The following is a 10,431-nucleotide window of genomic DNA, read 5'->3' as shown; positions in this document are numbered from 1 at the left end:
AAACGTTTAATTATTTTAACCTATTATATTTTACTATAAAAATAAATTACCCTAATATTTTAATTGTAATATTTTAATTGCTTTTGTTTAATACTCTGCTTTAAAATATACCGAATAATACCGCCGAAATAATATCTTCCAACCAAACTATTTTTTAAACCCTTTTTATTATGAACATTCCGACCAGCGCCAACGTTTTACATTAAATAATCGCAACGTTCCAGTTAAAAAATCGATAATTCCAGGAATAAATAACCAGATACATTAACCAAGTTAATAAATATAATATTAAATATCTTTTACCGTTATTTTACAATAATATTACAAATATTTTATAAAAGTTTTTTATAAAAACCCGGGTATATTTCTATTTTAACGAAAATAATTTTAATAATAATGCAAATAAAATTATTTACGTGGTTTCGTTATTAAAAGGCAATACGTTCGCCTGGTTCGAATTCTTTTTGCAAAATCGCTTGGACTATAATAAAAAAACCGTAAAATTAAAACCAAACGTATTTTCGACAATTACGAAAGTTTCAAAAAATGCTTTAGGGAAATATTTGGTAATTTAAAGAAATACACACTGTTAAACGTAAATTAATACGCTTTACCCAAACTAAACCGGTATTTAAATATATTAGTAAATTCTAAGAAGTTACTACCAAATTATTATGGGGTAAAAAGACCCTAAAAACTCGTTTTTATATAAAAGTTAAAATAGAAATTAAAACCAAATTAGTTAAAACAAACGACCCAATATATTAATAAAATATATAAAATTGACGGTTAAAATAAACAACCGATTTTATAAATAAAAATTGGAACGACGGGAAAAACGCAACGTATGGGGCCCAATTTTGTAATAAATTAATATAAAATGCAAATACCAATATTTTAAAATACCTCGCCAATATAATATTTTATATAATATATATAGCGGATTTATGGGTTTAAACGCAATTTATTACCGACAATTTTGCAAAAACGCCAAAAATGGCAAACATTTTAAATGCGACAAAATATTACATTGTTAAAAGTTACCCTGGAAACCAAAATAATACCCCTAATTTTACCGTAATTATAAGGGCAAGACCGAAAAACCACCAAAGTTTAATAATATTTACCATTAATAGGTATAATTTAATTAATATAATATAAAGAATTGGACTATTTATTATAATAATAATTATTCAATTTATAATAGTTTTAAAATCGACGCAGATTAATACTTATATAAACCTCGAAATATCCGAATTTTAACGGTAAAAAACTAAATATTATTATAGTAAAATAACCAGTAAATTTATATTAATAAAAAACCCAATTACATAAATTTACAGATTCGGACATTTTAAGAAAATTAAATAGGTTATTTTTAAAACAAATTTATTATATTAAGACGATTAATTAATTTTCAAGTTAAAAATTAAATAAAATATAACGGAAAGATTTAATAAAGACGGAGTTATATTTTTAAACCAATATATTACGGTAAAAAAAATAATTTTTTATATATAAAAATATATTAATTTATACCAAAAAGACCAATTAATATAATTCCCCGGAATATTATTTTTAATATAATCCGGAATTTTATAAACCCAATTAACCTAATTTTTAAAAACCACCAAATTTCAAACACCAAATATCCCCCATACGTAAAAATCTTTTAAGCAAAATATTTTTGAAACAATTATATATTTTACCTAAATAAGAAAATAATTTACAATTGCTCTCCCCGATAATATAAAATAACAAATATTTACAAAATATATATTATAATTAATTTACCGAATTGGGAAATTTAAATAAAATTTAATACCAAACCAGCAGTAATTTTTATTTTTTGCGATAATTATTTTATAACGTATTACAACCAAAAATAATTCCTATAATATAAATATATTCGAAACGTATAATATATATATATATATATATATTAACCAAAATATAAATCTAGCACAAATAAAAATTACGGTAACCAGCATTTGCATTTACAACTAAGATTATATAAAACTTTAACGTATATAAAATAACGGAATAATTATAAACGTACGCAAAATACCCGTACCAGCAAAACACCCATTTAAGTTAATTAAAATAAAAAATAATTATACGTTTGGAAATAAAAAGTATAAAAACCCACGACGCGAATTTAACAAATTAAAAAAATAAGGACAGCCAAATGGTATAAAATACCGGAAAACGATAATAAAAACGAAATAAAAAACTTTTAACGTTATATAAAATATAATAATAGCGTATAAATATATATATATTTCGATATATAATTTAATAATAAGCTTATATAAATATTTTTCGATAATGCAATATAAAATAATTATATTTTACCAAAAGTTATAACGCAACGACGGATATTTTAACAACGGAAAAAAACCATACTAATTGCAACCCGTGGAAAAAAAGGCAATTTTATACGGGAACGGCACCGTCGAAATAGAAACCGTATATTTTTAAAGGGAAAACCACGGACGAAAAAAAACAAATTATTTTGGATATTACGGAAATAAAAAATCGAAATATAATTTTAGAAGTTTTTTAATTTAGGAAAAACGGCCCCAAAATATATTAGATAACCGGCCAAATTTAATGGGAAAACTATTAATTTTTTTAAAAAAAAACCCAAAAACCGGGTTATACGCAACGTATATAAAATATAAAAGCAAAACTACCAAAGAATATTAATATTATTAAGAAGAAATTATATTTAAACTAATATTGGAAAAAATTGCAATTATCCACGAACGAAAAACAGTTAAATTTTACTATTTTAATTAATAATATCCCGGCCAAATACCAGATATATAAATAATTATCTAACCCCAAATTTATAACGAATTATCTAAATATAATTTATTCGGCTACGAAATTAACAGTTTTAGTTAGAAAATAAATAATCCCCGTTGCATATACGCTAGGTATACATTTTACTATTACCCCTGTAATAAAGAAGACATGTGGTTTTGCAGTTGTTAGGCATTTTGTGCTGCTAAACGAATCGCACTGAAAAAAAATAATCCATATGGCCGCGAATTAGTCAATCCATGGCGGTGAAATAGTCACACCCTTTTTATACAATGAAATTAACCAATTGAATACCGCGATCAAAGCGGGTATTGCAGTTGTTAAACTCCCTTCAGAAAAAAGTGGGGCCAAGAATCTCTGAAGGGGGTTCATCTCGATCCTGACCCTGGTTCGTCTATGAACTCCGCTTCAGGGATGAGCCCTGAGAATCGGGTTCGGGGCTTAGACGGGAAACTACGGACTTATCGGCATCAAATGACGTCCCCTAGCGGAGATAGCGCCAATAGTAAGCAAATGTGTTCATTTCGCACGCCATATGCGCACTTAGGCACTCTTGGCATTCTTGTTCTTGCTTCTTTTATCTTGCTTGCATACCATTGTGTTATTGTTGCGCTTTACCACTGCTAATATGTCAGAGTTCGGGGAAGGTCTGTTTGCGGACTTTCGGCCGGGGTCGAGCAACAACAAGTCAGTTGAAGAGCAGACAATTGCTGGCAAAGTTACCTCCACGACTGGGTGCCTACCCACAGGTCCAGGTAGCTTTATGGATCTCTCTCAGGGAGAGGACGTCGGAGCTAGCAGTGTGGTCCGCCTGCAAAGGAAGCGAAGAAGACCGGCGTTGGCATGCGGTGCGTTAAAGGCTCTTCTTGCGCAAAGAAATACATGTTCATCCCATGATAGTCCTCAATAATTGGTTGTTGTCATTGCTTGCTAACTATCATACGCGTATGGTGCTGCTCAGACGAGTGTAGGAGAAGAAAGGTTAGTCAAGCTGCCTCGGATTGTTGATCCCTGTAAGAGAGATCACTCCGTGCCTCGGCCGAACCAAAACCTGTCTTTTCTCTAATCAGCCATCGATTCAACATAACCACAAGGCGACTAACACCATTCCGTTTTGCTTGATTTCCAGGTTAAATGCGACAGGGCGGTGCCCTGTACCAACTGTGTTCGTCACCAGTGTGCGGATGTTTGCAGCTACCATGCTTCGCATGTACCTAGACGTCGGGTTCCGGACTTGACGCCTCCGGCTGATCCGGAATCGGTCTGGCCTCCCCGGGCTGTTGAAGACCTCCAGACCCCTGCCGCAACTTCGGGCTCGTCCAATCCCGGGGTTGACGGGAGGAGTCCATCGTCCGCGCTGGATGCGAACGTGACTTCTCTGAATGAGAGGATTCGCGAGCTCGAAGAGCGGCTTTCTCGAGGGCAGGCAAGCGCAGGCCCCGATGGTTCCGCTCATGATGCTGCCCAGCGCACGATAAATCGGGGCGCCCCCAAGGGCATCCTAGCGAAGACAAGATACTTTGGCGTGAGCCACTGGATGCACAGCGCCGTAGCCGTACGTGCCTCTCTATTCTTTCCCTTCCCAAGGCCGTGTGCCTCAAGCCACATCTCTCATTTGACCACCAGTTCGCTGAGCCTCGATAGCAGTTACCCCTAATCATCGAAGTTATGCACTCGAAGGAGGAGCAAGGCGAGACACTTTACAGCAGACTTAGCGCCAACAAAAGACTAGGCCGACGTATAAAATCTGCTAGAATGCCTGTGTCTGCTAATCACAAATTCAGTCAGAGCAGGCGTGCACCTTGCTCTCGGGATCTGTGCGACCAACTGGTGGATAACTACTTTCGCACTTTCGAGACAGTATATCGCATCCTGCACGTGCCAAAATTCCGCAGGGAGTACGCCAAGTATTGGGAGGATCCGACGGCTGTTCGAGATGTCTTTTTGATCCAGCTACAGCTTGTGCTCGCCATCGGAGCCTGCCTGCACGACGATATGTTTTCCCTGCGGCACCAGGCTACCGAGTGGTTATACGATGCCCAGCATTGGATCACGATGCCAACGCCCACGTTCAAGGCGCGTCTGTCTCTCGATGCGATGCAAAGCATGTGCTTACTGCACATTGCTCGTGAGACGACTGGCGTTGGCGCAGACTTGACATGGATATCTGCCGGAGAATTGTTGCGCAACGCCATATTCATGGGCCTACATCGTGACCCTGACAAACTTTCCAAGATGCCCACCTATCGTGCAGAGATACGACGGAGGCTTTGGGGAACTATATTGGAGATGGCGCTACAAGCGAGCATAGATTCGGGTGGACCAGCGTCAATCTCACTCTCCGACTTCGACACCAAACTTCCGTCCAACTTTGATGATGTTCAACTGGACGATACCGAAGGCGAACCCGCGCTGGAGCCACCCCAGCCTATGCCCGCCGACCATTTCACTCAAACATCTGTCCAAATCGCGCTCCACAAATCCTTCCCAACCCGTCTCGCCATCGCTCAATATCTGAATGACTTCCGCAGCAATGGGAACTACAGCACGACTCTCCGGCTCAACACGGAAATGACTGCTGCATGCCGAACTTTGTCCATGATTCTCCGGGCCTTCAGATCCCGAGACAGCCGTGACTCCCCCGGCAGTGCAACAAACCAGCATCCTTCAGAGTTCCAGATTCTCATGACAGAATTGATCACGCATCGTTACTTCTTGGCCCTCCACATGCCTTGGCAAACTGCGCTTCAGCGAGATCCATCACACTACTTCTCACGAAAGGTATCGGTTGAGACTGCAATGATGCTCCATCGGTCCTGCTGCAGTGATGGCGTCTCCGAGGATGGCCGAGCAGCCGAGTCTGCAGCAAGGGCCGACTTTGTGCGCCTGTCAATCTGTGGCTCCGGGATATACCGAAATAACAATTTGCAGAGCACCGTAACTTTGGCTACGGAGCTCATCTGGCAACTGCGAGAGGAGAAAGCCACGCGAACAGAGGCCGGCTTTGCCGGTGACTTTGTGGGCTCTGGGCTGGATGCACACTTGCAACCCGGCGGGATACCACCCAAGACAACTTTTGGCCTCGGTGTAATGCCCTTTGCCGATCTCTTGTGTGCCTTGCGCGGGTTTGCTGCCTGGACAGAGCGGCGTATTCTAGCGGGCGACACCAACACTAAAGGCTTGATATTTGTCAACTGTGTTCTGTCACAGGCAGGGTCCATCCATAGGGGCGAATCGGACGATGAAATGCGCGCCAGGAGCATTGCTTCCATCAAGGAGTCCATATCCAAATGTCACGGCTTGCTCAAGGAATTGGCTGCCCGGGTAGGTGTCTCATCCGTGCAAGCCAACGTAACGTCCACACTGAATGTAAGTGACGCTGGAAAACAAGCCAGTGCAGGCACAATAGAGGGAATCACAGCTTCGGCAAGGAACCTTTCAACATCAGGAGACACAGGCAATGTCGCCGATAGTGGCTTCGGCCCTTCGGACATGGAGATGACAACGGCGGAAAGCACCCCCCAGGAGAAATTCGTCGCATTCGGCGGGATCGCTGACCTGTCATTTGACATGGACGGCATTTGGGACCTGGGGACTATGGTAAGCAGCAGCCGAATTTGCACCCTCATACCTTTCTATGAATCCTCCCACGTATAGCCCCGATCCAGGTATCGAGAGAGACAGAGATGACTAAGTGTGATTACGCAATAGATGAACGGCCAAGGATCCGGCCTCAACTTCGACTGGCCTGGCCCGGGAATGTACAACTAGTAAATATTCGGCCTAGTCCGGGTAACAATGGCTTTTATCCCTGGTTAATCACTTAGCGTTCGGTTATATATACTGGAGCGACCTATTCTCGGAATACCTGGCTGCTCTTTATCGAAATTCTTGCTTCATGAAATCGATCGAGCTAGTTGTAGTCATTGAGCCTCTCGGCACTTTCCGGGAGCTCCGTGACTCTACGTTTAGGTGGTCTTCGCCTTATTGGTCTTACTCTGTGTTTTCTTCCCACGTACAGAATCTCTTGGCAGCCAATGTTCTGGGGAATCCGAAATCAGCCTCTGTTGATATAATCCTGATTTAGCCGTCACCCTACAGCCTGTACCGTCCCAGCTCCTGCAGTGAAATCACTCCATGTATACAACGCAATCAAATATGGGCCCCGCATCTGATTTAATATTTAACTTGTGCCGGATCCTGCGGCTGTTCGGGCTTGGCTATAGACACAAATCCGGAAGCGGATATTACTAACTCTTTTTTTCTTTCAATCCTTTTTGTGGTCGAGCATGTCCAAACTGTATACATACTACATTGTTATCCTTGCTCGAAGAGGAATTCCCCACTCATTACAACAGCCGCAACCCGCAGTACTGCAGCAATATCGTGCAGGAGAGAGGCCTATGCGTGCGGCGTCGACTTGAGTCTAGGCCGTGATAATCACATCGGGAACTGATAGCCACCACACCACCTCGGACAGAGAGGGGCATCACATACTTTCCGTGCTATATGTCCCGGCAGCTGTTGGCCATTGAGGCGGTTGATTTCCTGGTACTTAGGAATAGTGTGATCTATACTGCAAACGCAACCACGCAGGAGCTAATTATAGCCGACTTCCGGCCTGTAGCAGACTAGTCTTTGCTTAATTTGTGCCAGAGCCCCCGAGTACCACCCTCACTTTCTGTTTTGTGCCAACCAATTTCTGGACTGTCTTTCGTGGCTCTGTGAAAGAACCCGGGTCTCAGAATCGGGGGCTTGTACAAAAACTCCAGACCCTGGACATTGTAGCTGGTGAATTCACCCCGTCACAGCGAGGTCAAGACATATCACCTGCATATCTATCCCGGTTATCTCGACACAATCTATGCCATTCAGACAACACACAGCAGCCATGGGCATTTTCCAACTCTTTGCTCTAGGGGTATGGCCAGCCACGGCTGTAGCATCCCCATTTTTTGCATATTCGCCGGAGCAACTGGCGAAAGAAAATCCTCCACAAGCGAAGCTCCAAAGTAACTCTCCCGCGGCGACTACCGACAGCCACCATGTCGTTCCGGATAAGAGGGCCACAGACGCAGCTCCTCAACTGATGGCCCGCGGCTGCACAACGACGATACGTAACAACAACATCCCTTGCTACTGGGATGGTACAGAGACGCTGTACTCGGCAACAAGAACTATGACGGCTCCAGTCGACTGCCACGGCTGCTCAGATATCTATATTCGGCAAGACGTCTATTTCTGCCCAGTGGAGAAGATATACACCACTCTCTGGGCTCCCAACCCCAGCACAACTTGGATCACAGTCTGCGCAGCGTCTACTCAGAAAGCCGTCAACTTGAACAAGCAGGACATTCTCACAAACGACGCCGCGTTGCCCGGTCGAACCCGAGCTCCGCATCCGGTCCCAACCGGGATATAATACAGGAAGGGGCATGCAATATGAAATTGTTCATGCAGTTTGGCCCGGCATATATTTCGCGGTAATGGATTTGGTTTATTCAGGAAACCCAACTCTGTGAACTATTCAGTGCCGGAAATTCTGTGTTTTTGTTGTTATTTCCTCACTCGGTATTGTATGGCTCTGGAAGCTCCTAGATTAGACCAAGATAGCCTCGAACTCGAGCTATTGTGTAACCAATCTGGAGGGAAAGCCGCACCACATTGCAGCTTCTGGCCAAAAAACCCCAAAAGACCGCGGATTACATCAAAACATGCAAGTTTCCCCTGGCAAATACCTAAGATCCACAGAGCATCACTGCTCACAAGTTGCCACTGGAGAGGGATGCCTCTTTTTATTTGCATCTCAGGCGCCAATCAAGCTGCTGGACACTGTTGCAGTAGGCCGCCAAAGTATACATGACATCCGCTAGTTGTCCGTTGTCTTTTACACCTCGACAGTAAATCACTGCACTCTCGTAGCAGAGGCAGGCAAGACCTCATTGACCCATTCCGTCATCACATCGGCTTCCTCAGTCCTATTTGGTAGCGTGTGCAGCGTCTCCGTTAACGACCGATCCATGGCCGTAGCATCCCTCAACAGTCCGCGCAATGTCTCTACCTTTGCTGGCGAGTACTCGGATGATCTCAGCTCCAACACCAAAGTCTCAATAAAATCGACAAGCGACAGTCTCATTAGCGGGTCCTCCATGTCCACCATACGTAGTGTAACATAGTGGAGTAGGCTGTCCGGTCCGGCCGTCTGGCCACCGGCTCTTCTTCCTTTGGGGAGGAGTTCTGGGAAGCCACATTGGGTGATGCCAGCGAGGTTGATGCGTGCCAGAGTGGGGACTAGGCGGAGAATCCGACCATGTGCCAGGCTCTGCTGTTGTGGCTGAGTAGTGCTGTCGAAATGCCGTCCCTCGAGGAGCTCTATCAGCAATCCAAAGACATCCCTGTCTTGGAACAGTCGACGCCAAAGCTTCCCATGCCCCGGGGCTCGTTTTTTAGCTAGCTGCATCCTGTCGCCACCACCAATATCGTTACCAGCCGTGGGGCAGTCTGTCTCGAGGAGTGCCTCCAGAACTTTGATTCCTCGCTCTCCAACACCAACATCCGGGGAGGAGAGCCAACAGGAAAGAAACCCAGTAACTAGAGGCGTAGAGACAGACAAAATGGCAACCTCGGCGGGTGTTGCAGCCGCCTTGCCAAGTATTTCCATGGCAAGAATATTGGCCGATGGTGCGGGAGATTGCAGAGCCCCGGCGAGGTCCTCTTCCGAAGTGAGAGAGAGAACCTGGGACAAGGTTGCTTGTTGCAGGAGTTTGAGGGCCAAACTACATAGGACTTGAGGGTCTTTCTGGTACTTCCTTAGGATTGAGGCGACCTTGGGAAGCAGCCGCGGCATTAGGTGAGGTATGTTTGCCTCTAAATCAAGTCATCAGATAGGTATGTATTGTGAGCAATTTGACTTGTTAATCTAGCTCTTCAAGCCGCTTAAGCGGGCCTTTTGGGTTGGGAATAAGAGAAGAAAGAAGGAGGTAAAGGTAAAAAAAGAAGCAAAACAGAGCAAAAAAAAAAAAAAAAAAAAAAAAAAAAAGAGGCAAGGCTGCTTACCTGTGACCTGAAGCTCGACATGGTCAAAGAGAACTGCGTCGATGGGTGTCTCAGGGTTGCTAGAAAGCTCATCAAGATGCTCATCCAGCTTCTCCAACCGAGTTGGAAGGGCGTCCATGGTGCACTAACTGACCACACCTTTGGTCGCTTCTTTCGTTTGAGTTGGTAGATAGGTGATCAAGTCAGTACGAGCAGCGGGTTACAATTACGGGAAAGATTAGTGTCAGTAAATGGTTCAGGCTTGTGGGTATCGAGGAAATTTTTTTGATCAAGTGGAAGGTTAGAAGGAAATGGATAGTCAACCAATCTCAGGGTTATGCGAAGGTGTCGTGCAAGGTACAAAATAGCCTCGTCAGTTGATGGATGCCTCCTGGTACTTCTAAATTGTCTGGTCCCTGCCGACCCCAAAACGCCCTTAAGCTCCCCCGCTGCGGGGGACTTGGTGCTAGTTCTAGAGGTACATGAGAGATACTGACGTATAGTACAGTTCATATACCGTGTAGGTACCTCTTACCTCAGTCGAGGCCGAACCCCACAAACTTCATT

General features: G+C 43.3%; 4 protein-coding genes across 4 annotated transcripts; 3 read left to right on the top strand and 1 right to left on the bottom strand.

Annotated features, from left to right (window-relative positions):
• Positions 1-996: 996 nt before the first annotated feature.
• Positions 997-1,229, top strand: MGG_17826 (uncharacterized protein; the record flags this gene model as incomplete). Its single annotated transcript, XM_003720304.1, has 2 exons — positions 997-1,136; positions 1,208-1,229. The coding sequence occupies 2 exons, from the start codon at positions 997-999 to the stop codon at positions 1,227-1,229; spliced, it is 162 nt and encodes a 53-aa protein (XP_003720352.1).
• A 2,408-nt stretch (positions 1,230-3,637) lies between these two features.
• Positions 3,638-6,923, top strand: MGG_10694 (uncharacterized protein). The gene is made up of 5 exons (XM_003720303.1): positions 3,638-3,677; positions 3,791-3,810; positions 3,959-4,384; positions 4,477-6,429; positions 6,541-6,923. The coding sequence occupies exons 3-5, from the start codon at positions 4,367-4,369 to the stop codon at positions 6,598-6,600; spliced, it is 2,031 nt and encodes a 676-aa protein (XP_003720351.1). The 5' UTR covers positions 3,638-3,677; positions 3,791-3,810; positions 3,959-4,366; the 3' UTR covers positions 6,601-6,923.
• Positions 6,924-7,720: 797 nt separating this feature from the next.
• On the top strand, positions 7,721-8,251 carry MGG_14926 (uncharacterized protein; the record flags this gene model as incomplete). The annotated part of the gene is made up of 1 exon (XM_003720302.1): positions 7,721-8,251. One exon carries the CDS (start codon positions 7,721-7,723, stop codon positions 8,249-8,251), a length of 531 nt encoding a protein of 176 aa, XP_003720350.1.
• A 13-nt stretch (positions 8,252-8,264) lies between these two features.
• Positions 8,265-10,263, bottom strand: MGG_10696 (uncharacterized protein). The gene is made up of 2 exons (XM_003720301.1): positions 9,886-10,263; positions 8,265-9,696 (listed from the first exon to the last, which is right to left on the bottom strand). The coding sequence occupies exons 1-2, from the start codon at positions 10,001-10,003 to the stop codon at positions 8,735-8,737; spliced, it is 1,080 nt and encodes a 359-aa protein (XP_003720349.1). The 5' UTR covers positions 10,004-10,263; the 3' UTR covers positions 8,265-8,734.
• Positions 10,264-10,431: the final 168 nt, after the last annotated feature.

The sequence above is a fragment of the Pyricularia oryzae genome, chromosome 6 (genome assembly GCF_000002495.2).
Source record: "Pyricularia oryzae 70-15 chromosome 6, whole genome shotgun sequence".
NCBI lineage: Eukaryota > Fungi > Ascomycota > Sordariomycetes > Magnaporthales > Pyriculariaceae > Pyricularia > Pyricularia oryzae.
Note: the sequence above shows the minus strand (reverse complement) of the source record. Positions and strands in the feature narration are given on the sequence as shown.

Bases quoted from the DNA above. Each gene is read 5' to 3' on its own strand.
- MGG_10694 (XM_003720303.1), top strand. The intron at 6,430-6,540 runs GTAAGCAGCAGC...ATTACGCAATAG, and splicing joins TTTGGGACCTGGGGACTATG to ATGAACGGCCAAGGATCCGG.
- MGG_10696 (XM_003720301.1), bottom strand. From the start codon at position 10,003: ATGGACGCCCTTCCAACTCGGTTGGAGAAGCTGGATGAGCATCTTGAT. The intron at 9,697-9,885 runs GTAAGCAGCCTT...GACTTGATTTAG, and splicing joins TGTCGAGCTTCAGGTCACAG to AGGCAAACATACCTCACCTA.